Genomic DNA, 25,341 nt, shown 5'->3' with positions numbered 1-25,341 from the left:
CGTACTCTGTTCATGTACCAAATCACCTGAATGCTATTCGTGTTTGTTCATGATATCAAGCCAGCAGAGTACCTACTTTAGTCCGACAGTATATGTTAGAAGGCATGCTATCTATTTACCTATGTTTCTCATCGCAACTTCATTGTACCGATCTCCCTGCGGTTTCAAAGCATCAACTAGCTTCCTCATATCCTTTACCTCCTCCTCCATAAGCTCTATGTCCCTGGACGCAAAGTTCTCAACCAACCGCTCTGGCTTCGTCGTGCCAGGTATCGAAATCATGCCCTGCGCAGCCACCCAGGCAAGGGCGACCTGAGGCAAGGTACACTTCTTGCGCTTGGCTAGCTCACGGAAACCATCGGCGATTCTCTTGTTAGCATAAAAGTTCTCGCCTTGCCACTTGGGAACTGTACCATGTGTCAGCAGGAATCGGCAGTTGGGAAGTTGTAGGACTGACTCTGGCGTCTGTAATCTTCGGGGGCGAAGTCTTCCGGCGTTTGGTAGGGGAAGTTCTCTACGAGCCATCCGTGGCCGAGGGGACCATAGGCTATAAACTCGATGTCAAGCTCACGGGCAGTGTCGATCAAACCGTCGGTCTCGTGAATCGTTTCGAAAGCGGAGTATTCTGCTTGGACGGCATCGATCCTGGCGACTTGTTGAGTTAGACTTGGTGTGCATGTAGATCAGATCGGATACCCACTTGAGTTTGCCTTTCGCAGTGTCTCAGCAGAGCATTCGGATAAGCCGATATACTTTGTTTTGCCTTGTTTGCGGAGGGAGTCAAGAGCAGGGATGGATTCTTCAAGTGGTGTATCTGGGGGGCTTCTGTCAGCGTATACTCAGCCAATTGACCTCGAGGAAGATTGCTGACTTGGATCCATGCGGTGGATATAGTATAGGTCGGGAGTGAAACCGAGTCTTTCGATGGTTCCCTCGATGTATGTCGCGATATGCTCAGCCGAGTTGGTTACGGATCCGTCTTCAAAAGCAGCAATGCCGCACTTTGACGCAACTACTAGCGGTTAATGAGAACACATCGATGCGAGAAAGTCGAGAACTTGCTGAAGAGTTCATCTCGACAGTTGTGCTTTCTGATAAAGTCGCCGAGAATCTTCTCATTCTTCCCCGGGCCATAAGAAACCTAGAGGCCTTCAATTAGCGGACGACTATCAAGGAACAAACGAGGCGTACAGCGGTGTCCCAGAATGTACAACCCTGCTCCAAAGCTTTCAGCAATACAGGCTCGGCCTCTTCGTAGCTGAGGTCGTTGCCGAGTGCGAAGCTGATGCCCATGGCACCAAAGCCCGGCGTGGGAACTTGCAAGTCTCGGAAGCGCATTGACCTGACCATGTTGAGGACTGTCTATCTGCAAGGGGCGTGGTGTGTATAGTGTGAAGCTGATTAACTAATGGGAGGGATTTGGGTCGTAATCGGCAGTACCATATGACGACGTGGGACTCTTCCTACAAAGCAATAAGGGTGCTGAAGTCCATAAGAAGAGGGGGGATGACCGGGGTTGCCATTCCGATTACGCGACGTAATGAGTGATACAGTGATTAATTCGGGGAGCACCCGGGTTTGGCGGAATGCGTTATCTGACGCTAAGACGACCGGACTTTTTCGTGTCAGCGACACACATCATGAGTAGGTAGATAGGATCTACCGAGTCTGGGCTACCATCATTGATAGCTAAGCAAGGTAACCCTAGTGTCGCCTATGGTGTTCTCTTCCAGGCAAGAGGATAGGTTCTGTGATACCATTCCCCCAGGCGATCGCTCCAAGTTCCTCAACGGCACTGATTGATAGAGCATCTATTTGCTTGAACAATGCATTCATCTTAGGGACCGTAATATTGTCTCAATATGAAAATATTCCTCATCTCACATCTCAACATGTTCCTAGCTTAGAAGTCTTGTAAAGCCACTTCGGTCACTCGAAAGATATCGACAAGAGTCGGCCTATAGTTCCATGGGGAGGCTAGTGATTTGGGTAACAAGTATCCTTGCGTCAACATGTCACATTGTGGCGCTAAACTCTCTATGTACCCTCGCCCAACAGTCTGTCTGGCAAGTCAATTATATTGAATCTTGAAATATCCTTCGCAACCTCAGCGCCGCCAATTCTATTACTGCTTGAGCCGTCGGCCCATCCCGCAGCGCCTTCACAAGACAGAAAGCGTGCATCTGCCCTTCAGCCTTGATTACAGACGCATCAACCCCAAGCCCCTGCAGCCGGTGACCAAATGCGACGCCCTCATCAACTAGGGGGTCAACAGTCGACAGAAAGATAATGGTTGGAGGAAATTTGGACAGGACATCGTCTGGGAGGTGTGTTAGAGGAGAGGCCAGTGCTGTTTCTCTGTCGCTCTTGCTTGGTATGAAGGTCTCAATCATCCAATCCATCGTGGCTTCTGGCAAGAAAGGACCGTCTTTGAACGTAGTGTATGATGGATACTTCTTATGTGTGAGGGTAACAGGGGCCCAGAGAACCATCTGACCGATTGTAGCGGGCAGTTGTCTTTGCAACGACATTTGCATCATGGCAATAGCCATATGTCCTACAGATGATTAGCACTTAATCGAAGGGGGCTTATACACAACGTACCTCCAACACTATCACCAGCTAGAGCAATGGTTTTGACCAAAAGGTTGTACTCCTTTCCATGACGAATCATGTACTCGAGAACTTCATAACTTTGCTCAAACGGGAACGGAAACGTTCTATGCGGTGCAAGCGTGTAGTCCGGAAAGACCACCGCAGCTCCAGTTCGCCGAGCCAAGTCCTCGACCAACACGGCAAACGATTTGGCACTTTCGCATATCAGCTTGATGCATAGAAGCAAGGAGTCATGCTTACCTGCCCATGACCCAGCCGCCACCATGAGTGTAAAAGATCATTGGAAGTGGCTTGTGAACCAGAGCCTTTGGTCTAAACAGTGTCACAGATGTCGGGCCATATTTCCCTTCGACTTCAATAGACTGTGTGGCAATGTCACTCGCTGGTTCATGGCGCTGTAGCTCTTCCAGATTCTCGAATGCCTTGTCTGGACCCCCGAGCTGATGGGGAGCAGGCAGGCCATCGATTGCGGCCGCAAACTTTGCGTTGATGGGATCGAGATTAACCATGGCTACTGAATGACCAATGAAAGACGCTATGAGGGACGTATCTTGCTCAGCGATGCACATTGACACTACAAAACACCAAAGAGGCTTGACACTATAAGTTCTTTCGTCTCTTTCGGCTGATCGCGGTAGCGATGGATTCCAAGGGTTTGGGTCTCGAGGTTCGATCTAATTGCCGGAGGTTCCCCATTTCCCCGGTATCTCTACACTTCCATGCCCAGGCGTGGAGCCTTCCCCGCATCCGCGACATACGCTAAAGAAAATAGCCCCTTACTTATCTTGATAAGGTTCGGCTTCTCGTCTGGGAAGTGTAGGCAGTGCAAGCTAGGCCGTTACTTGGCGGCATGGTCCCTACATTGGCGATATAGAGAAGTGAGTACTGTCCTTTGGATACCAGTGTCATGTGTTCGTTGAGGCTGTCAGCGGTGGTGCTACCTTATGATTTCCTACATAGTCGGTGAGGAGTGAAAGATATATCCTTTTACATGTTTTTACAATGCGTACTAGGAAGAAAAAGCACGCTGGAATTGCAAATACATACAAGTGTCTAGTATGGTAGCCTGTACATAAACATGCCAACGAGTTGACGCCGGAAGCCTCTCCTATCTCCTAAAAGGACCAAAACTCTGGCGTCTTAATTCACTTCCAATCTGTGGAGTTTGTGATTATGTCTATGATGTCTCGGCGACGCCCCGTCTAGGAGAGCTTCTGGGGTCATCTAATCGAGCCCCACGGACCAGATACCGGGTTCATTTTCGGATATCCCGAGATATCAGAGATGGAGCCGGTGGCGGGTCTCTTAGATGGTAACGCACTGTTACAAGTCGTGTTTATGGTGATATCAAATGAAATCAAGTCAATAGCTTATCTTGGGCACAAGATATCTCAGCCGTGGATGCGTTGCTGGGAGATGAGATACCGGGGAGATGTGCTTTCCCTCGCTGACATAGTGTAGGCTACTTACATGCGTACCCCCGAACCGAGTCGGTGGTTCATCCGCTCAGTCGAGACTCGTTAGCCTGGAACTATCTATCAGCACCAGCTACAGAGCTGAGATGACCCCCGCTTTACCCCAGGATCGCAACAGTCCACGCACTGAAACCTTGGCCTAGCAAGGTATAAATACCAGTATTCACTTTCTTCATCTCATCATCTCCAAGTTGCTCTCCATCTTCCAACAATGGCATCTCCAACCGTCTCTTCCATGGACCAGTACACATCTCCCTCCAAAAACGAGAAGATCTCACCGCATGATGGTGAGGCCGGCGTCTCTGATACCGAGAAGGGAGAGTCTCGGGAGGTCTTTCAGGAGAATGTCGACGGCGTTGAGTTCAGAACTGTCAGTTGGCAGCGAGCCACTGTGGTCTTTCTCAAGATCAACTTTGCGATGAGTATCCTTGCTATCCCTGGCGCTCTTGGTGCGCTGGGCTCGGTTGGAGGATCTCTGTGCATCGTTGGCTATACTTCGCTCAACGTTTGTAAGTATATGTCTCAATACCCTTGAGCTTGAGGCTAATGGATTTTCCGTTTAGATACTGCTCTTGTTCTTGGTGACTTCAAGCACAACCATACCGAATGCCACAGTAAGCAGCCAAGTCCCGGTCGAGATTGATCAGTCGCTTACATCTCCTAGCATTGGCTGATATGATGGGCCTCATCTGGGGTCGCTGGGGTCGTGAACTTGTTGGTGTCCAGATCATCGTCGCCCAGGTTCTCATCTCTGCCGGCGGCATAGTCACGTCAGCTATCGGCCTCAATGCACTGTCAGATCACGGGACATGCACCGTCGTATTCGCCCTCGTCTCCGCCATCCTCATCACACTCTTCTCTTCGATACGCACATTTGCTCGTCTGGGCTGGCTGACCTGGTTCGGCTTCATCACATTCGTTCTTGGGGTGTTCATCTTTGTCGTCGCTGTGACGCAGGTCGACAGACCAGCTGCCGCTCCCAAGACCGGCGACTTTGATCTCGGTTGGGCGCCGATCGCGTATCCTAGCTTTGTTGTTGGTATGATCAATGCTACCAATATTTTCATCAGCACCTGCGGCTCTTCCATGTTCTTGCCCGTTATATCTGAGATGAAGAGACCGCATGACTATCGCAAGGCTTGCCTTGTGGCTGGCTTCATCGTTGGGGCCATGTATCTTTCTTTCAGTCTCGTCATTTACAGATGGTGCGGAACTTGGATCTCAACGCCAGCTTTTGGCAGCGCCGGTCCCCTTATCAAGAAGGTCGCATACGGAGTCTCTTTACCTGGACTTATTCTTGGCGTTGGTATCTATCAACATGTCGCTGCCAAATATGCCTTTGTCCGCATATTGCGTGATTCTGAGCACCTGCAGGCCAATACCTTCACTCACTGGGGCACTTGGCTCGGTATCAATCTGGCCCTGGGAACTGCAGCCTTCATCGTGGCTGAGGCGGTGCCCATCTTGAACTATCTTCTCGGCTTGGCCGGTTCTCTTTGCTTTGCGCCATTCAGCCTGGTGTTTCCTGCGCTACTGTGGATGTATGACTTCAAGAGCTACAAGACTGGCACGTTGGGTCAGAAGATCAAGTACGCCTTGCATATACTCATCATGATTCTTGGCTTTTATATGATCGTCGCTGGCACGTAAGTACTCACGTATCTTGTATCTTTATGTGATATACTGACCGGCAACTCCAGCTACTCCGTTGGCGTTTTGATCAAGGAGGCATTTGACACTGGGGCGATTGCCAAGGTCTTTGACTGTGCGGACAATTCGGGTTTCGTCCAGTAAGATTGCATGAAAGCACGGATCACAGATTGAATTACACTCGGACATTAGTCGTGTTCTTCTTTGTGGTTTTATGAAGACAGATAGACGACGGATAAAAGATTGACATAAGGGTTGACCCTTGTATTTTGTTACATGTAACGCGTGACATAGACACAGTCGCGGTTTGCTAATGTAATCCATCAACTTCGTATCTCTCCTACCTTGTCTATAGCCCATAGACTGGCTTTCTCGTATTCGCCCATGTCTTGGTCGTCAAACTCAAGCTTGATGTGGTGTACTCTCACAGAGTGCCGCTGTCTAAAGTCTTATGTTTTAACACAATGGACGTATCTGTTCAGCTACGTTATCAAATTACACCTGGAGGCATGAGGCACAGTATCAAGATCAGTAAAGAATCTACTTTCAGATTGGAAAATACGGCGGTTCAACAGAATGTGCATAATGGCCTAATCGATCTCTATCTTGAGCCTCCCGATACCACGATCGACACAAGCCTGTAACGCCCGCCCCTTCTCCTTATCAAGCAGCGACGTACTCTTGTAATCAACCTTTCCCTCGCGCAACGCCACCTTACAAGCACCACAAGCACCAGACTTACAAGAGTACAATATGTCGAAGCCCGCGTCGTTGAGAACGTCTAGCAGCGTCTTGTTTGGAGGAACCGTCACCGTCTCATGTCTGTTGGAGTCCGGCTCATCAACTTCAACCTCGAAGGGCTCTCCGAGATCACCACCTCCACCGTTACCAAAATCCTCAAAATGAAGCAAGTGGTCTGGATATCCAAGTTCCCTAGCAATTTTCTCGCATTCCTTCATCATGCTTGAGGGTCCGCATGAGAATACGCGTGCGTTGTATGCCCCATCTTGGCTGGGCTTTGGTATGACGCTTCTGATATCGAGTCGTGGACCCTCTGATCGGCAGTACAGAGTGGTCTTGCTTTTGGGCAGTTGATCAAGAAAGGCGGCCTCTTCAAGACTTCTGATGGCATAATGAAGATAGTATGGCAGGCTTTTACTCTCCCAATCGCGCATCGATGGCAAAAAGGCCGTTATTCCGATCCCTCCGACGATCAGAATCCGCGTGAGACTTTCGTCGCATTTTTCATCATTTTCTATCGCACCAGGGTTTGATCCAGGAGACATTTCAATCTCGTCACCAATCTTCAACTCGTTGTGTAGATAAGCCGAACCTCCTCGTGATTGTCGATCAAGCGATACGCCCAGGCTGAACTTGTATATATCACCGTCGACAATCGAATAAGAGCGCTCGAATTTTACTTCGCCTCCGAATTTGATCTGTGCAAAGGCATAAGCGTCGAACGCTGCATTGACAAGAGTCAAAGGCTCTTTCAAGGCAAACGTGAGCTTCATGACACGCTGAGCGACGAGGCGAGCGTCGACTAGAGTGTATGTTTTTGGAGCACTCCTTAACCTCTCTTTTGCAATGTCCAGAAAGAGATCTGTCATAGGAAGCTGTGTGCATTCCGCCAGCAGATTGAGAGAGACATTTCTTGCTCTAATGACACGCTGAACGTTCAACACAGACCACTTGGGAAACGGTCTCTCTAGCAAAGAGATCGTATCTCCTTTGCAGATATCGCCTGTCTTCAAGACTCGCATGTTCCAGCCCGCCCGTCCTGTTCGAATCGTCCGTTTTAGAGCTCGCGGCCATTTGAATCGGGAGTTGAGTTTGAAGCATGGATGTCGTGGTTCGCTTACTTCGAGAAGGACATTTTCACCGAGTTTGTATATGTCGCCGATACACACATTGTCGTCATTCATGTTGGTCGTGACAAGATTCTCGCCATATGCTCCGACATCGTATAGATCTGGCTCTGGCGGGTTCTCGGCTCGCCAGTCTGGGTAATGATCTGGGTTGTACTGATGTACTGCGCGCTCTGTGCCACCATGTCTGCTGGAAGCGTGTTCGTCGCCCAGAACACCAGTCGCGCTGCAAAATATTGGTCCGTCATGTCGCTGTTTGTAGATAGCAGAAGTGATTTCGCCTCCTAGGGCACCTTGCTTGACTCTTCCCGCTCTGACTTGCAAAAGAATTCCCGACTTGGGAATAGGGGCAGCATCGAGAAGTGATACAGTCTCCTTGGGAATATTCGTCGTCGATGGAACTCCCATTTTCCAGGAAATTATATAAAAGAATTACGAGCCGCACTGCTCAGTCGGTCCATTTCTTGCAGTATAAACCCTAAGTTACTTCGCATAAGCGTGAGCTGACATGTGTAGATACTCCACTTTTCATAACCCGACAGTTACGCGGAGGTTCCGATGAGGCCGGGTAGCAACCGGAGACTTCCGCGACCTTAATGGCAAGGATCAGCTTGTTGAACCACCACTTCCCAGCTACAGGGTACCTCATGTTGATGACAGCTATGAGCCACATAAGTCACAAAAAGGCACTCTAATCAATGTGATGAAATGCAGATACTATTGCATATAAAATGGATGAAGACTGGTAATAGCCATTATAATAGCAGTATAAGTCGAATATGCAAGTCGGAAAATGCATGTGTTAGAGACAAAGATGGCAAACTAATTTCCATGATGGTAAGAGCAATTAACACTGCCATGCTGAGAACGTCACGCATCAAGTGACACGACTCGCAGAAAGATTTCCTATTGGCTACTGAAGTTTTATATACTGAGATGTGAATATGAAGCAATTTAATATGATACACTTTCGCGACCTCCGTATTTGATCCATTCTTGAACTTAGTTTTGAGGGGAATCATAGCATGACAGGAAGACAAGCTTTAGATTTTGACAAAATTCTACTCAGAAAGGGCCATATTCGCCTGTTCTCAATTGCAACGACCGAACATAAAATAAAATGTACTGCCAAGTTGGCATACCTGTTAATCAATACGTGTTGTTAGAACATACAGCTCTATAACAACCCACTTGGTATTTATCCCGAGGTAATGGGCCCAAATCCTACCATACTGGTAGAGCTATAAAAGGCTTGTTCAAAACATGATCCATAAGAACCTACAGCCAGAAGCACGGCAGTTAGAAGTGTCAGTTCATTCCTGTTGAGTCGGTGGAGTTGACGAAAGGCAATATCGTGGAGACAAGGCTCGAGCGACGCCGCTACCAGGGATGGAGTGGATCGATTCATCTTCTGGCTTCAGAATACCCTCATTACCTTCGTAAGATCATATTCTAGTCGGAAAATGTATCGGAGAGGCGGTGACGGAGTGATGGGTACACGCCAGACATAAAAGGCGGCTCTGATCCTTCTCAAACCCAATCCAGACTTTCATCAGGCACAATTCACCATCTATCTCCCTTTCTCAAAAGTAATAACAATGCAGTTTTCTCTCAAGGCACTCAGCCTTTTCCTTTTTCTTGCCCAAGCGGCACATAGGTACATACACTCTCGCCAACCTCATATCTCAACACCCGTACTAATACAACAGATAAGTTCAAAGGACCATAGCAGTCACAACTGCTGCTTGCACACTCCTGAGGGGTGGATTCCGGTAAATGATTGGACAAAGGCTGTCTGCGCCATGCGCTGGGGATCTGTTGTAAGTGACCCCCCTTAGAGTCTTGGAGTAAACATTTGACCAGAGTACCAGGCGATATTTGATGGTGTTAAATGCATCCAGAAGCCAGGCAACGTCATCAGCGGTGATGACTTTTATACCGCTTGCAAGCTGTATGGGTACAATGCTGGTTATAGAGATGACTGGGAGAAGGGCGCGGGATATCGCGGTACTTGCTCGTAGGGTTGTCCACTAACCCAGGAGCGGAATCTGATATAAAAGTACGCAAGAGATGGAACTGAGATTGACACACTTACAATCTACGGTTGACTGCTTGTTCGGATCAGTGTCTCATCAGACAAGGACATAAGAGTAATCTAAACAGTGTTGCAAGGAAATTGAATTTGAAGTTGGAATATGGAGTAGCAGCTGATCAGCGGATTATACGTAGTGATATAATTTGCCTGACTAGGGTTCACTTGACGAAGTTTCGGCATACGACCTACTTATGTCGGGATTATAGTTGCATGAAATAAAAGTGAGAGTAATCTAAACATATCTTTCTGCAAAGGACCGCTTCAATGCGAGCTTGTGAACAGCCACCCAGTTGATGTTGAGCTACTGCTGCGCCACGCCAGTAAGCAAAGCAGAAAGCCTCCGAAAAGTCTCCGCAGCTGATATATCAGCCTCGTCGCAAACCGATAAACGAAAAAGATAACAATCCACAACATCATAATTTCTGTAACAACGACTGAAAATGAGGCGAAATATTCTCATTGTCGGAGCTACTGGCCAACAAGGCAAAGCCACCATCGACGCCCTATACAAGGCCCTTGACAGCTCGCCTGGACATGAAGACACCAGAATCCTTGCGTTGACTAGGTCTACTGAATCATCAAAGGCTCAATCTCTCCAAGCAGAGTATCCAGGAATTACCCTTGTGAAGGGAGGTACCCAGACGCCGCAGCCCATCTTCGACCAACATCCAACCATATCATCAATCTTCGTAGTTACGGTTCCGCCGAATGATGAGACACAAGCGCTCCCTCTCATCGAAGCGGCAACATCGCATCCATCAGTTGATCACATCATCTTCTCTAGTGTTGACCGTGGTGGCGACGAGGTTAGCTGGTCGCAACCAACCGAGATTCCTCACTTTGCCGCCAAGCACCGCATTGAGCTACGACTGCGGGAATTATGTAAAGAGAACAACAAACGATGGACTATTTTGAGACCGACAGGCTTCATGGATAGCTATAACCCTGGTTTCTTCGGTCAGATGATGGCATCCCTTTGGGCAGAGGGGATGCCAAGAGATCGCATGATGCAGTTGATTAGCACCCATGACATAGGCGTGTTTGCAGCAAAAGCACTTTTGAATCCAGATGTTTGGGCGGGAAAGGCACTAGCACTGGCAGGTGATGAGTTGAGCTTCTCGGAGATTCAGGAGATCTTTCGTGAGGTGGTGGGGGAGGAGTTACCCCAGACATACAAGATCGTAGCGTATCCCATATTATGGATGGTCCAAGATGCGTCGAAGAGCTTTGCGTGGTTTAGGGATGCGGGTTGGAAGGCGGATATAGACAGCTTGAGGGCACAGGAACCTGGTCTCCAGAACTTTGCTTGCTGGCTCAGGGAGTCGAGTAAATGGAAATGTGTTTAACTGAAGACTTCGTTGCAATGCTTATAAGCCCTTGGTCATGAATGATTAAACAAAGAATATCTACATCTAATATAAATTATCTTGAACACTTCTCCCAAATCTCCCAAACGGCTTCATTGCCAACTTGCCAGGGAATTCCCTCCTCTTTTTATCTTCTAATTAGAAGTCCTCACGCCTTGCAGGGGCTTTTACCTTTGGCACCCCACGCACCTCCATTATTATCGAGCGCCCAGAATACAGCACCACCCAAACACAATCCATCAGCCCATGCCATCTTCAGTGCCAACGTGTCAGCATCGTCATAGCCTATCCACTGATCACCTCCCCAAGTCGCATACTTCTGCATAGCCTCGCTGTCGAGCTCGACGGTGGCTTGGTTGGCTGCTATAGCCTTCTTGATATCACTCAGCACCATGACACCCGTCGGATCTTTGACACAAGAACCCTCTTCGCTGGGCCCCGATGCAGCACAACCTGCTTCTTTGCAACTGGAGGAGGAAAGGGTGTACCCGCGGCCGTACAGGGGGATGCCGAGGTTGATGAGAGACGGATCGGTCTGGTTGGCCCAAAGCGGCATTAGATCGTTGGCAATGTCAACTACGCTGGCCTGGTATGTGACAACACTCTTGGTTGGCTCTTGATCAATTCCCCAACCATGTAAATCGTAGGCCATAAAGTTGAAGAAGTCGACGTATTTGCCCATACCGGCAGCGTTGAAGCCCTGGATGCTACCCCAGTCCGCTGGTACCGCCGCTGAGATGCCATAGTCCGTTCCAAAGGCAGCTCGGAGTTCCTGGACAAGAGAGACCAGGTTTGCTGCATCGGTGGTCGCTGGAAATTCCCAATCAAGGTCAACGCCCTGGAAGGAATAAGCCTCCATAAAGGACTTGAGAGACGAGATGAAGGCAGATCGGGAGCTCGCTGAGGCCGCCATGGAAGACCAAGTCTCAGTTGAGAAACTGCCGCCACCAATGGCAATCCACGTCTGCAACGAACTACTCTGTAAAGCGGTGAACTGTTTATAGTAGTCGACATCTTGAGAGTTCTGAGCGCCAACTGCGAAACTGCTGGAGTCGAAATCGGCAAATGCCAAGATCAGATGGGTCAACCCATTGGTCTGAATCTGGGAGGGAAGGACAACATCGCAAGATCGGTCCCAAGCCTGCTGTACGCGCCAGTATCCAACGCGACGGCCATTAGTCGCACTCTTACCGCCAGAAGAGCAAGATGGAACTGTAGGTACAGAACAGCTCCCGTACGTTGATTGACAACCATCACCACAGTATACACTTGACGTTCCGCAGTATCCGGCCGAGGAACAGCAGACGTTCAAAGGGCAGCGTGCTCCATCGTTGTCAGGGCCGCACTGGGCGAGGACAAGATTGGGTAGAAGACCAAGAACTAGAGCCAGACGGCCAACGACTTGAGGGATGGAAAGTACCATGGTGAGAGATACTTGGACCAGGGACAGAAGATCAGAGTGCTAGGCTCGAAGCTTCTTGAGCCTATTATATGTCCCATTCTGCATACCACCTCGGAGACATTTAACCGTCTCAACACTAAGCCCTGTTAATAAATGACTATCTCCACATCTAAAATAACGCTGACGCCAAGATGTCCAACTATTTTCATGTGCCGCAGGACCAAAAAAGCCGGTCTAGGGAGGCAAGAAAACTCAGTACCTTGACCCTAAGTGATGGAAATACTTAGGCAAGTCTGGTCTAAGTTTAGGGCAGTCTTGCTGAGTTTATTTTAGCATCCCCGTCTCAAGTGACAAGCCCTCGGCCAGTAAGGCGATCGCTACCGTTAAAGAACCAACCGTGCCGCGCTTAAAGCGGTCAAAGCCGCGCTTGGGGTCCAAAGCTTCCACTACACCAACAGCTTTAATTGGTTATCAAACGAGCTTGAGCAGCGATCCCTACTCCACAGTAAGCCTGCGCCAAACCTTCAGGGCCTATCCCAGACAACGGCTTTCGACGCAATTGGTCTCCCGTAGGTCTCTCCTGAATTCTCAAACGGAGCGTTGGCAAAGAAGAGCAAGGCGTCTTTTGCACCCTGGATGATAAACCATGCATGACCTTGTTGCTGACATGAGTCTTCCCTGTTGGAAAAGATACCCATACTTCGCTTAGCTGGCAAGGCGAGGCATGTCAAGAGCACAACTATCAGCGCCACAGCATCATTTGGACTGCCAGTTGGCTATCAGATAAGTTGACTAACTTGAAGCCAGAATTTTCATTAGCAGAAGAAAGCACTTGAATGAACGCCATGCCGGGCCGACCCGCCCACGTTCTCTTCTCTTGGGGGCTGAGTCTATTGTTAGGTACTTTTGTCTAGCCCTATGGGGCAAATAAAGCTTTGGGTTGTGTGGGTGGACCGTGAACTCGGTGGAGTAGGGAGATTATCAAATTAACCTCGGGGCTTTTGCAAGGGTCGTTTCCAACAGTGAGCCCACATAAAAGCATTGTGCCCTGCTAGGACGGCCGAGGGGGAATTCCTTCTGCGTTGTTTGCCTTTGCCCAAGCCAAACCAGCGACATGGAGCTCTCTCTGGTGTACTTTCTCTGTATACTTTCTCTAGCCTCAGCCTCGTTCCCCTTCAACTTTGGACTGTAAGCTAAACGGACCTCTTGTTTAAATCCTCCCTGACTAACTGGTCCCAGCTCATCCTCTCCCGTTCTACTACCACGCGCGAAAAATCCCACTAGCAAAGACGGCAACTGTGGTTCCAACTCGGAGACTAACGCGACATGCCTCACATCCACTTTCGGTAACTGCTGCTCCGAGAAAGGGTTCTGCGGCAAAACGAGCGCCTATTGTAATGAGGGTTGCCAAAGTGCCTTTGGTAGCTGCTCGTCTAGTGAGGATGGACAGCTTGTGAGCACGTCGGGCTCATGTGGTGCGACGTCGACCAGCAACATCACTTGTGAAGGCAGCTCGTATGGAGACTGCTGTTCTGAGAAGGGCTACTGTGGCAAGAATGCGACCTATTGTGGTGCTGGGTAAGTTCAATCCACTGTTTGCTCCGAGAGTGTTCCAACAAGAGCGGCATTGCTTTGGGCTTCTATCTTGGCGAACATGTCGTCAATCCAGACGGCATCGCCAGCTCCAGGCACTCCAACACGCTTTTAGACGTCGCTGACATCGATATCAACAGGTGCCAGAGTATGTTCGGCAGTTGTTCATCCAGTGACGAGTCCTCCACGACAACCGCGACGTCTGACAAGACTTCAACCTCGACATCGGCGGCGTCAACGAGTCTTGGTGCTATATCCATCGACGGAAACTGCGGCTCCAATTCGGATACCAATGCCACCTGCCAAGATAGCACATTTGGCGATTGCTGTTCGGCAAAAGGATACTGTGGCAAGACCTCTGGTAAGTGACCCCACGAAATGGACGTCTGTCTCTTGCACAGTTCAACAAAGCTAACTTCTCTATCTAGATTATTGCGCCTCTGGTTGCCAGAGCGACTTCGGTTCCTGCGATTCGTCATCCTCATCTGCGTCTGAGTCTGCTTCCTCGTCGACATCCTCCTCCGAATCCTCCTCGTCAACCCCGTCCACAACCCCGTCGACAGCCGGCCTCAGCACCGGTGCCAAGGCCGGAATCGCGGTCGGATCTGTCATTGGCGGGCTCGGAGCAATAGGGCTTGTGGCTTTTCTTGTGCTACGAAGCAAAAACAGAAAGTCTTCCCAGCAACTTACAGATAGCGATGCGGGAAAACCTAACGACGAGACGAGATATGAGTTACATGACGAGAGAACGCATGAGGTGCATGCGCAGAATCTGGTTGAGTTACCTGCTGATTACGGAAGGGTTGATGACCGGGCTGCGGCAGGGTATGATGGAGCATACAGAGGACATTAAGTGCGGGTTATGGGCTGTGAGCTTGCTCTATAAAGTTTGACCGCTTATGATGTGGGTGTGATATTGGTGATTTATGACCTAATTGACTAGTACTCCTTTTTTAATAGATGACATTAATCATTACATTTTCCCCAGCGATAGTGTAAGGCTATCTAATTCTACATGTCTGACATCCCTCTATCCTTAACATATAGAGTTATTCTATAGTAAAATTTAAGAACGAGAACTAGTCTGTTGGCTGACGATTATTTGCCCCAGCTAAGCTCAGAAAATGCAAATGGAGTTTATTATACTTGAGTTTCATCTCCGAGTTATCTAGTGTTACACCAGCTTCCGGGCCATTAGTTCACATGTGGCGCTAGTTAAGGGGGCTGCTGAGATTAATGCTGCAACAATTCTTAGAGACTGAGAAATGCAGTTTATGATGAGCAAAAAGCTGCAGCACATAACCACAGCAAGGATGGACGAGCCGTTCAAGGTACAGATCATGTTGAACAGAGCTTCTTTGTAGATCGGAATAGTGGCGGTGACCGTAGGGCTCTCATAATGTGGATTGGACGCTCTTCTTTCAGTTACAGACAGATATATAGTAACGGAATATTTATTTCGTAAGGAGAGGAGCTTTAAATGGACCTCGTGTAATCACCCATCCTTACAATCCATGCTCAAAGAGGCTTCCGTCCCCAAACAACCTTCTGTCTGAAATACGAATGGATCTTAGGTGATCGAATCTCGCGTCTAAAGTGAGAGATGAAGACAGTGATTTCTTCCTCAGTCCATCCCAGCGCAGTAGCCATATGAAGAACTGTTCCCTGAGCGTCTTGTTCGAAGGCAGCCTGCATAAATTGCCCTACACTTCGGTATTTCGGATCTTTTGGCCATCCTCCCACAGGATTCTGTCACAACGTTAATTACCACTAACTCTATCATGAGGGAACGACTTACCTTGAAGTCACGCTCCTCTATGTCCATAAATCCTGCTTCTCTCATTGCTTCCCTCTGGATGTTCTCCTCGAAAATCGTAAAAGGTCGTCCTATCTTGCGTCCGCCTTCCACGAAGAACCTCTCCCATTGGCTTAACGCACTGCCTGGCCGAACTGTACCGTCGTCGCTTTCGACGCGTGATGATGGCTCGTAGCTCTCGATATAACCCCCTGGTTTGAGGCACTTATAAGCTTCCTTGAACAGAGACTTCCAATCTGCGATGCTGCCGACGAGCCATCGCATATGGATGTAGTCGAAGGTGTTAGGCTGGAAGGTCCATTCTTGGGTACAGTCTTCAATTTGGCTGTTGAGAGGTCAAAACGAGATGGATGCAGACGTATTTTGCTAACTGGGAGTACCTACAATTCCAGATTGGGTGGGATCCAACCAGGCTGAATTGGTGCAAGATCCGTCCCGATTACGGAAGCATTCGGAAACTTATCTGCGAACTCCCTTCGTTTCATGTCAACCTCAGGTTCTCTTCAGTGTTTTGAACATTAGCGTGAGCTTACATGGCCCAGATCCCTATCAGATTATTAATCACACTGCCCACTACTCATATAGAATACTCACCAGTTCCCGTTCCAATGTCTACAGCAGTCTAAAGTCCCATGTGAATTAACATAACCCATCTAGTAACAGGTCGCCCTACCTGAATGCCGTCTGGGACTGGTGCTAGATAAAGCTTATCGCCCAGTAAGAGAGTGAGTACATGGTGGCTAGAAATCATGATCAGCTACTGTCAAGAGATCCTAGGCAAACCTACTTGATGTCCATTGCCTCTTGGCCGGTGTCATCGATGGGTCCCCTTCTCACAGTCAGTCGTGATAACCACACTTTACTGCCATGACGCACCAGTACTCGGGATTCCCCCGTTCACTCTGATATGCCCTCCCATTGATAGTTCGATACTGAAGAATACTGGATGTCAAAGAAGCTGTTGAGCTCGCATTGTCAAGAACAGCTGAGTCTTCATCGCCTGGCGCGTTTTCTTCCTTTTGCACCGCATGAGCTAGCGGCAGAAGATGAACCGTATTGTGAAACTCACCTCTGGTAGTTGTGACCAATGCTCTGGTGGGAGAAGACCGCTCTCCGCGGCCACGGGCGCTGGTAATGAAAGAGCCGAACCTGTATCGGCACGCTTCTTGCGAGCGGGCGACGACATTTTGGCTGTGTAGTGGTGAGGAGTGAAAAGACAACAGTGGACTGGTGGTCTAGAAATGATCATGATCTTTGAACTCGGATTGCGGAGTCAAACGTCCGATAATCCATGTTTGTTGATGTATCGAAATGTGTTCAACCAACAACAGTGGAGTGCTGGCCAATTGTTTGGCTTTGATCCTTGCGACACCTATGCATATGCCGGGAAAATGGCCCGATATAATGTAATGTTATATACGGTTGAGTGATTTTTCTTTCGTGCATCTAACATGTGACGATTGATATTTGCTACGGACATCAAATGTTGACTGCTGTGCGACTCGGATTGGTTACAATAAGATACATTCAGTAATCATATAGCTTACTAGCATTCACTTACAACATCAATTTCGGTTTCTAGTTTTATCTTTGTTCCTGTATCCTGATTTCCATGAAGGTAACGCCAATGAGGAAAGTGTATGAAGAGACAGGGAGCCGCCTGTAACAGAAGTTACGGTGTCGCGTGAAGCCGTAAGAATAATTGTTGCACGGGTTGATATAATTTCTACCTAGACTTGAATTCTGTTATCTCAACGGGGCATTATTATTTCACATCAACTAATGCCTTAATAAAGAGCAAGTAAATGAATCCGCTACCCGCGTCGAAACGGGAGTAGACGAGTTTATAGTTTGACGAGGAGGCTGAAGGTGGCCTTGAGAAACCTCGGTCTAATTAGTCTATTTTATATGATATTTCCAAGATATATCACTACTCCTTTAGAGACTAAAAGACGAGAAAGGTGGAAGAGGTGAAAGCCTTCCGGGCATGACTCACAAGAAACCTGACATAACATGAGGAGGAAGGTGTAAGATACGGCGTATATATCTCCGGAATATTAATCATCAAGAACAAAACCGTTAAGTAAATACTCTCGGGCTAGTTAGATCATTAGATGAGGAACCTTAAAGTTAGTGGTCACATACAAACAGGATGGATTTGTATGGCATCCTCGGCAGTGCCTCGGCAAGGTTCTGGGATGCCCGAACTCCCATCGATGCTCCCGACATAGAATAGGGGACGCATCACACAAAATCATGAACACGTCATCGGTCTCATTTCTCAAGTCCCCCTTTTCACTCGCAAAACTGCGATGATTGTGTTGATGGGTACATGGCTGTGTGAAGGATTGAGAGACGACGCATATCGTTTCAAGCTGGAAATCCAAGACACGTAAGCAGATGTAGAACGAGCTAGCTCATGAGATCCCTTGATCGGTTGGAATATATATTGGACACACAACCGCATCTAAGCAAACGATTTATGTAAGTGGCTGCTTAATAGAAACCTTGGAAAATCCTCCACCTTGCTTGACAAAACGCTCAATCTCTTCCAAGGCGTGCTCAGCCGTACCTTCAACTACACGGACCGGCGGCAAGCGGAATTCCTTCCCATAATGTTCAGCAGCCCACTTCAAGCCCTCCCAAGCTCTAGCATGGTCGGCAGGTCGCGAAGGAATGGAAATCGGATGAGGAACGCCAGGGGGCTGAATCACAAAGTCGTGTAGTGATGAAGCAACGGGGAACTTGAAGCGCTTGTTGTCCCGTATGACCACCGAAGCAATGATAGTATCATCTGCTACAGCTTTGAGCACCTGGTCGGCCGAACTGGGGGCCCCCGCGGCATCAATTGCGTATGAGAACTTCTCAAATCCCGAGTCACGCAGAGCCTTGGCAATGGACTCGTGGACTTTCTCATCCCGGTAGTCGAACAGATGCTCGACGCCGAGAGAGCGTAGATGCTCGAATTGTGCCGGCTTTGCAGTAACAAAAATAGGAGACGCGCCACTTGCGATGGCGAACTGAAGGGCACAGTATCCGACAGAACCTGTTGCCCCCCAGAGCAGAAATGGACCACTGTGGGCCGGCCGTTTGTTCTCTGTTGGGAGAGGGAATTTGAAATGGTTGAATATCGCATCAGCGGCTGTCATGGCAACAACAGTCAAACTGGCTGCGTCGGGTGGTGGCAGATTATCAGGGACTTTGTACAGCAGATCTTCCGGGCATGTGATGTAGGCTTGATGAGCTCCGTAGTGAACAGGTGAATGCAGGCCCGCGGGTGTGATTCCCGCTACAATATCTCCGGGCTTGTAAGCAGAATTGGGATTTGTTGTTTCCAGGACTTGACCGCTAAAGTCATGGCCCATGACGGTATTGTTCATTCCTAGGTGGGTCGCATGCTTGATATCGGCGGGATTAACGCCCGAGTAGAGAACTTTGATAAGCAATTCGCCGCTGCTTGGCTTTGGGAGGCCTTGTCTTTCGATGACCTTGGGATTGTTCTCTAAATCGATGAAGAGTGCTTTGGTGGTATTCGTGACAGTCATTGTTACAATGCGATGGGTGAGTATTTTAGCTTAGGTAAAGTACTGGGCTGAGAAGTAATTAGATGTCTATAGAACGAGTTTATGTATGCGAGTTGGCCGTTTATAAAGAAATACTGAGACACCAGACCTCGGCATTTACAGATCCCAAACTGCCGATTATATAATCGGATCAGCAGAGGCAGTTCGCAAAAAAGACCCGCTTACGACTTATAGGACTAGGGGGACACGGCGCGGAGCGGTGTTCGCGTGGTTAGAGTTTTGGCTTCCTCCACATCCCGATGAGAAAACGTCCCCCTGGGCGCAGTTCACGGCCAAAGTTCGCTCCATCGTGTGCGTCTCAACTAACTCGATCATAAACGGACATGAATAACCTGGTGCATGATTCCATACAACGAAACAGTGGAACGTAGGTTTTATTCCCTGTGCGGCGCGTCGTCTACGCCCTTATTGCTTGTACGTGATACGGTAACTTTCTATCAGCGACCCACTCATCATCATCGACACCTATGGTCTTGGAAGCACGCCCTGATGGACCATTGTGATACTTTGTCCTCATGACGATAGATGAAATAGACAATTTCATGTGGCTTGCGGCCTGAATATTCTCTATTCACACAATCTGCAAGATATCGCTAGATGAAAAACAAATGCCCACTTGTCTAGACCCATGTCATACTCGGTACTGAAGAATATCAGTTGCTCAGACTCGCCAATCAACATAACGAATTTCACCAACAGCTCTCATTAATACACAAACAATTTCACTGGTAGGTCAAAAGCACTGTGAACCTTGAAGGTTAGCAAAATGCCTGATCACCTTTTTGTCTCCACGGAAACTTTGCGGAGACATACTATCCGGAGACTTTTGGTCCAGCTGAGCAATTCCGACATATATAAGCTTGTTTGCGAAGGCTCAATATTTTTCAACTTAACCTCTAACCTCTCCTCGATCTCTTGTCTTCCCTGTCACCCCGAATCACTACCCGCTTGACTCTGAAAGACATAATGGGGGACAAGATCCACAGTATCAGTGACGAGGCCAAGGCTCTCGGGGAGAAGAACAAAGAGCATTTCGAGTAAGATTCCCCAAACGCATATCAGTTGTGGTCTAACATGGGCAGCCAAGTAGCTGCTGAGGTGTTCAAGCATCCCTGGATTCAGCGGTTATGTAGCCAGATATCCGACGAGTTACAACAAAACCTAGGCTGGATCGGCGTTGCTGACAAGCCGGGTCAGTTCAAAATGCTTGATTATGCCTGCGGCAACGGCGTCGCTTCTCGTGTCAGTACTCCTGTCCTTTGTAATACCAATTTGGCTAATCGTGTTAGGCACTCGCCCCGTATGTCTCCGTCGTCCGCGGCATCGACATCTCATCCAAGATGGTTGAGCAATACAACATGCTTGCAGAAGCTGCTGGATTTAGCTCGGATAAAATGAGAGCTATACACGGGGACTTGATGGACCCCGAAGCATCACCCTCTCCCGAGCTTGACACTCCAGAGTTCAACGACTTTGATCTCATCGTTATGTGCATGGCTCTCCACCATGTACAGGACTACACAGCCATGATTCAGAAGCTAAGCGAAAAGCTCCGCTCTGGTGGAGTGCTTCTGATTATAGACTTGGTCGCTTCCTCAGAAAGTGGTTGCCCTGAAGCCCCCTTGTCTAAAGAGTTGTCTAACCATACAATGTCCAAAATGGGGTTTACTGAGGTAGAAGTGAAGACTGCATTTGAGAAAGCTGGCCTGGAGGGTTGGTCTTGGAGATGGTGCTCTGAGAGATCCCAGGTCCCTGAGGAGATAGGCGGAGAACAGCAAGGCTTTTTTGCTCGAGGTTGTAAGAGCGCTGGGATTGGTGAGGTTAAGCAGGTCTGATAGATTTCCAGTTAGATACAGACTAGATATGATTGTAGTTAAATGTGGCAATGGGATGTTGGCCAATATGTACAGGAGCTGTGCATAATCCTTTTAGCCATGAGCCTTGGAGTGGGGAAATGCGTCTGGAGGTAACTTTCAGGTGTCATTGAGTATTAGTGTGCCTATGGTTTTTTCAGTCCAATAATGTCAGCGACTTTACTCCTCGCCACTCTGACATCACATGATGATGTCAGAAACCAACATATTCGGGCTTTCAAGACCCGGCAATAAATACTTGACTCTCACAACCTAAAGCCACAATCATCTACTTGGATGCGCCACGAACAGTCACCATGGGAATGCCATATTCAAAACAAGTCCACGCGGCATTCGATCAAGTCACACCGCTTGTGGCCGCTGGATTCGAGGTTCTCCGCACGACCAAGAACATTGCAGTCTTTCTTGCCTTCCTCCAAGTATTCGTAGCCCTCATATTGACTCTCACGCTATTAGCGATCCTGGCGGTTATATACTCTGTCAATCCAGACTTGGAAGAAGAACGTCGTGCGCTCGTTACACCGTGCATGCAATGGATAGCGAGTTGGGTGATGGAGTATGGATCTTTAACGGCGTGGATTTTGAAGCTCCTTCTGGTTCTCGGTACTGCTGGGCTGGGAATATTTCTCTGGCAAAGGTCTACGACCGAGGTTATTCCGGAGGTTGAAGGCGAGGAAGACGCTCCCGAGGATATTGAGTGAGGTAAGTTGCACATATCTCAATAGTAAGTGACTAATCAACAAGTAAATCTCTTAGGTCACAATTTGGATATTATATACCGTCCTAAAGTCTATAACCACAAGAATCGAGGCCTAAGCTCAGTTACAATACAATTGTCTATGAGATTACAAACATCAGCTTACAACTATTTCATCCTTAACACTTAAGGCCTGGGTTTCGGTTTCGTGACTCGTATGTGTCGCTGGAAGTTGTAACTAATACAGCGAAAGGGATTTATTCACAATACAAAGCATAAGCGTCCATCTCATAATCAATCTCTGTTCTCTTCACTACCTAATCAGAAACGTTTCACAACACATGCATCAGTCCCTAGTGCTTCGAGATCTTGAACTTCTGGTTCGATCCGTTATTGCCATCCCAGGTCATAAAAGGCGTGTAGTTGGATGTGTCGCCCTGCCTCAAATCGAGATACATGCCGTCCTTCAGGTTTCGGATTCTATTTCGAAAGTCAGTCAAGGTGTCCAAGCCAAAAGCAGGAATATCTTACTTGAACACGGTGTTGTTGTTGATCGAGTCAACGGTCGTACCCTCTAGTTCCCATTGCGTTGCCTGGTCCGATGTGTCTCTACCCGGATCGCATCGAGCCTTTTGGTTACGTCCTATATGACTGTAAGTAAATGCTCCAATGGTGAGTGCTCATGTGCACATACCAGCAGACCAAAGAACATAGTTGTTACGCGTGTTCTTGATGATAACGACATTGTTGCGACCACCAATAGAATAAATGTCCCAGATCTGATTGTTATTGTTTACAAGGGAGCTGTGTGATAACAGTTAGATGATTATTTTCCTGTGTTGGTATGCTGGGACACTTACTAGCATTGAACAGGCGTACCAGCTCCTCCTCCATCAGTGAGATCAACCGCGATCTCCCTGTTGCTGGGCGCTTGGCACTTGATGTTGCACTTGAACTTGAAGACTGGGATTGACTGTAGATTTCGGATCTGCTGCTGTAGGTTATTGATCTGCGACTGCAGATTGTTGATCGTAATCGACTTTGCATTGGACTCCTTGGTAAGGTTGTCAATTCGAATAGATTGATCACGAATGGTTGAGTCCTTGGCATTGATCTGGTCTTGCTTGTTCCTGACATCTTGGAGGGCTCCGTTAAGCTTGGACTGTAGATCAGCGTTGTTCTTCTCGAGCTGCGAGATTATGGCTGTCTTGTCCTTGGTCTCCTTCTGCAACTTGTCAATATCCTTCTTCTCAACTTCGAGCTCAGCTTCAAGAGAGGCAACGCGGGTGGTGAGACTCGCGATAGTAGCGCTAGCAGTAGCCAAACTAGCCTCTGCTGCAGCAAGTGCTGTCTTGGTCTGGTCAAGGTTCTTCTGCACCTCAGCCTTGGAAGCTCGTTCGTACTCAAGTTGGGCTGCTAGTCTGTCAATGGTCTTGTGGTCATCAATATCGTGACCCTTGTCTTTCTTGATCTGGTCCTCGTCCTTCTTGATCACCTCGTCTTTCTCCTTCAGCTTGGCTTCGTAGCTAGCTCGGGCTTCATCGAGTCTCTTGGTCAAGTCGGTGACCTTTGCCTTCTCAACAGTGAGGCTATCTCCAAGCTGCTTGACCTCTTGTTTGAATTGGGCGATTGCAGCGTTACGTTCCTCGAGCACCTTGCCTTGAAGATGGAAATCAGCGTCCAATTGATTGAATCGCTTACTTGTTAGCCGATGCCCGACTAAAGAGTCAGTTATTGTTGCTCACCTCATGCGCGTAGTTGACAAGGTAGCCAGCTTGATCGGCGTAGGCCACTACATGTTTCAAGTTCTCGATGATTCCGGTGGGAAAGGGAAGAGGTTCGAGGACACGGGGGAGTGAGGGCTCAGGCTGGGGCAGGCGGACTTGGAGTTCGGCATTTTGAGGAGGAGGGAGCGGAGCGTCCCAGCCACTAAATCGTGGTTAATACTGACGGGCGGCGTTTGTTTTCGTTGAGACAGGCATCTTGGACTTACTGGGTGTGAGGGTTAGAATCGCTAACTGTCATATTGGTTTGGATAAGTTTTGAAGAATAGAGAAAGAAGTAGTGTTAGTTGGTTCTGGTTCAGAAGAGAACAATTGGCATGAATGGGAATGAGGATTATATAGCCAAAAGCAAAGAATATGCATTCATACAGTCTCTATGCAAAGCCATGATGATAGATATTCGATATTACCCTGATTTACCGAATCCAGCACTTTTTCCAATACTCCTCTGCATGATTCTACTAGGTGATAGCTGAAATAAATATGTGGCTTGCTGAAGCCAAGTTAGGAAACCCCTCAACCGGTCAGCAACAACAAATCATATTATCGTTCTATCTCTGACAGGGATGCACGCTTTGACGTTGCTGACAGACCAGATCAGAACTTTACCCCGCTCGTTACCCATGGCTTTCAGTATCGTATCATAATTGCAAATAATAAACGTTTAGACCCTTGCTGCAAGCCCCAGAAGGGTCGGATCTCTCGGCAGTGGCGAGCTGACAATCCCATGATCACCAAGGAGCCGCCAGCCACATTTTACCATGATTGACAGGGCATGTTTCAGCCCATTGTCTTCAGCAGTCCTAAAATGGCCATCAGCTCCCAATTGACAGTCTTAATGGGAAAGGATCGGCCGGGAGGGTCATGCATGTCGGCGCTCCCGGCACTTGGACTAAGACTTGTGTTGTCAACGTCAAATAGACTCTTTTCATCAACATCGTGACAAAAGGGAAAAAAACGAGAGCCGCTGAGAAGAAGCTGTGCCCGAGTAAAGTTAGTTTGTGAATTTCCACATCGGAAATCATGACTGGGGTATAACTATAGCGGGACACAAAGCAAACGGTCCAGATTGTGCAGGGCGGAGCACCCTGGATTATGCCCTGGTAGCTGATAATAACACCATTCATTCGTGCAAACGGTCCGTGTAGAAGAGCTACATCAGCTGCAGAACGCACACTAGAACTACTGCTTGCTTCCATTCTAAATCCAAAGGTAGTTCACGGGGAGTAAGAAAACACAGGACCTTGATATGGGTAGAGTATCATAATGAACTCAGTAAAGGACATCCTAAGTTTAGGTAAATTTACCTTAATCTTTTTGTCACTCAGGATCAACGGCCTGAGTTTTCTTTCCTCTTCTAGGTAGTTCATAAACCTCTCTCCCTCGTGTAAAATCGGTCAAAGAGACGATGTAACGATGACGCTGACTGCATTCAATAGTCCGCCCGTATATATGCCTCAGCTTGGTATTTCAGCCACTCTACAACGGCGGTTATCAGCTCGCCCCTTTGCTCAATATTG

At 48.2% G+C, this 25,341-nt stretch overlaps 13 protein-coding genes across 13 annotated transcripts; 6 read left to right on the top strand and 7 right to left on the bottom strand.

Annotated features, from left to right (window-relative positions):
- Positions 1-111: 111 nt before the first annotated feature.
- On the bottom strand, positions 112-1,338 carry FPRO_04004 (uncharacterized protein; the record flags this gene model as incomplete). The annotated part of the gene is made up of 6 exons (XM_031223883.1): positions 112-407; positions 458-652; positions 701-814; positions 872-1,012; positions 1,081-1,141; positions 1,192-1,338. 6 exons carry the CDS (start codon positions 1,336-1,338, stop codon positions 112-114), a joined length of 954 nt encoding a protein of 317 aa, XP_031089198.1.
- Positions 1,339-2,075: 737 nt separating this feature from the next.
- FPRO_04005 (uncharacterized protein) lies at positions 2,076-3,125 on the bottom strand (the record flags this gene model as incomplete). The annotated part of the gene is made up of 3 exons (XM_031223882.1): positions 2,076-2,557; positions 2,605-2,810; positions 2,857-3,125. 3 exons carry the CDS (start codon positions 3,123-3,125, stop codon positions 2,076-2,078), a joined length of 957 nt encoding a protein of 318 aa, XP_031089197.1.
- A 1,177-nt stretch (positions 3,126-4,302) lies between these two features.
- On the top strand, positions 4,303-5,885 carry FPRO_04006 (uncharacterized protein; the record flags this gene model as incomplete). Its single annotated transcript, XM_031223881.1, has 4 exons — positions 4,303-4,600; positions 4,655-4,705; positions 4,756-5,737; positions 5,792-5,885. 4 exons carry the CDS (start codon positions 4,303-4,305, stop codon positions 5,883-5,885), a joined length of 1,425 nt encoding a protein of 474 aa, XP_031089196.1.
- Positions 5,886-6,331: 446 nt separating this feature from the next.
- FPRO_04007 (uncharacterized protein) lies at positions 6,332-8,017 on the bottom strand (the record flags this gene model as incomplete). Its single annotated transcript, XM_031223879.1, has 1 exon — positions 6,332-8,017. One exon carries the CDS (start codon positions 8,015-8,017, stop codon positions 6,332-6,334), a length of 1,686 nt encoding a protein of 561 aa, XP_031089195.1.
- Positions 8,018-9,411: 1,394 nt separating this feature from the next.
- On the top strand, positions 9,412-9,630 carry FPRO_04008 (uncharacterized protein; the record flags this gene model as incomplete). The annotated part of the gene is made up of 2 exons (XM_031223878.1): positions 9,412-9,429; positions 9,481-9,630. 2 exons carry the CDS (start codon positions 9,412-9,414, stop codon positions 9,628-9,630), a joined length of 168 nt encoding a protein of 55 aa, XP_031089194.1.
- A 514-nt stretch (positions 9,631-10,144) lies between these two features.
- Positions 10,145-11,050, top strand: FPRO_04009 (uncharacterized protein; the record flags this gene model as incomplete). The annotated part of the gene is made up of 1 exon (XM_031223877.1): positions 10,145-11,050. The coding sequence occupies one exon, from the start codon at positions 10,145-10,147 to the stop codon at positions 11,048-11,050; it is 906 nt and encodes a 301-aa protein (XP_031089193.1).
- A 169-nt stretch (positions 11,051-11,219) lies between these two features.
- On the bottom strand, positions 11,220-12,494 carry FPRO_04010 (uncharacterized protein; the record flags this gene model as incomplete). The annotated part of the gene is made up of 1 exon (XM_031223876.1): positions 11,220-12,494. The coding sequence occupies one exon, from the start codon at positions 12,492-12,494 to the stop codon at positions 11,220-11,222; it is 1,275 nt and encodes a 424-aa protein (XP_031089192.1).
- A 1,093-nt stretch (positions 12,495-13,587) lies between these two features.
- Positions 13,588-14,919, top strand: FPRO_04011 (uncharacterized protein; the record flags this gene model as incomplete). The annotated part of the gene is made up of 4 exons (XM_031223875.1): positions 13,588-13,661; positions 13,713-14,051; positions 14,207-14,427; positions 14,495-14,919. The coding sequence occupies 4 exons, from the start codon at positions 13,588-13,590 to the stop codon at positions 14,917-14,919; spliced, it is 1,059 nt and encodes a 352-aa protein (XP_031089191.1).
- A 665-nt stretch (positions 14,920-15,584) lies between these two features.
- FPRO_04012 (uncharacterized protein) lies at positions 15,585-17,068 on the bottom strand (the record flags this gene model as incomplete). Its single annotated transcript, XM_031223874.1, has 9 exons — positions 15,585-15,815; positions 15,865-16,207; positions 16,267-16,356; positions 16,416-16,428; positions 16,477-16,504; positions 16,556-16,622; positions 16,670-16,711; positions 16,759-16,898; positions 16,952-17,068. 9 exons carry the CDS (start codon positions 17,066-17,068, stop codon positions 15,585-15,587), a joined length of 1,071 nt encoding a protein of 356 aa, XP_031089190.1.
- Positions 17,069-18,362: 1,294 nt separating this feature from the next.
- FPRO_04013 (uncharacterized protein) lies at positions 18,363-19,427 on the bottom strand (the record flags this gene model as incomplete). The annotated part of the gene is made up of 1 exon (XM_031223873.1): positions 18,363-19,427. One exon carries the CDS (start codon positions 19,425-19,427, stop codon positions 18,363-18,365), a length of 1,065 nt encoding a protein of 354 aa, XP_031089189.1.
- A 1,005-nt stretch (positions 19,428-20,432) lies between these two features.
- FPRO_04014 (uncharacterized protein) lies at positions 20,433-21,301 on the top strand (the record flags this gene model as incomplete). Its single annotated transcript, XM_031223872.1, has 3 exons — positions 20,433-20,503; positions 20,549-20,708; positions 20,756-21,301. 3 exons carry the CDS (start codon positions 20,433-20,435, stop codon positions 21,299-21,301), a joined length of 777 nt encoding a protein of 258 aa, XP_031089188.1.
- Positions 21,302-21,636: 335 nt separating this feature from the next.
- FPRO_04015 (uncharacterized protein) lies at positions 21,637-22,041 on the top strand (the record flags this gene model as incomplete). Its single annotated transcript, XM_031223871.1, has 1 exon — positions 21,637-22,041. One exon carries the CDS (start codon positions 21,637-21,639, stop codon positions 22,039-22,041), a length of 405 nt encoding a protein of 134 aa, XP_031089187.1.
- Positions 22,042-22,390: 349 nt separating this feature from the next.
- On the bottom strand, positions 22,391-24,062 carry FPRO_04016 (uncharacterized protein; the record flags this gene model as incomplete). Its single annotated transcript, XM_031223870.1, has 6 exons — positions 22,391-22,517; positions 22,569-22,680; positions 22,732-22,841; positions 22,898-23,733; positions 23,783-23,966; positions 24,031-24,062. 6 exons carry the CDS (start codon positions 24,060-24,062, stop codon positions 22,391-22,393), a joined length of 1,401 nt encoding a protein of 466 aa, XP_031089186.1.
- Between the last annotated feature and the right edge of the window lie 1,279 nt (positions 24,063-25,341).

Source organism: Fusarium proliferatum (genome assembly GCF_900067095.1).
Source record: "Fusarium proliferatum ET1 genome assembly, contig: FPRO_scaffold014, whole genome shotgun sequence".
In the NCBI taxonomy this organism is placed as follows: Eukaryota; Fungi; Ascomycota; class Sordariomycetes; order Hypocreales; family Nectriaceae; genus Fusarium; species Fusarium proliferatum.
Note: the sequence above shows the minus strand (reverse complement) of the source record. Positions and strands in the feature narration are given on the sequence as shown.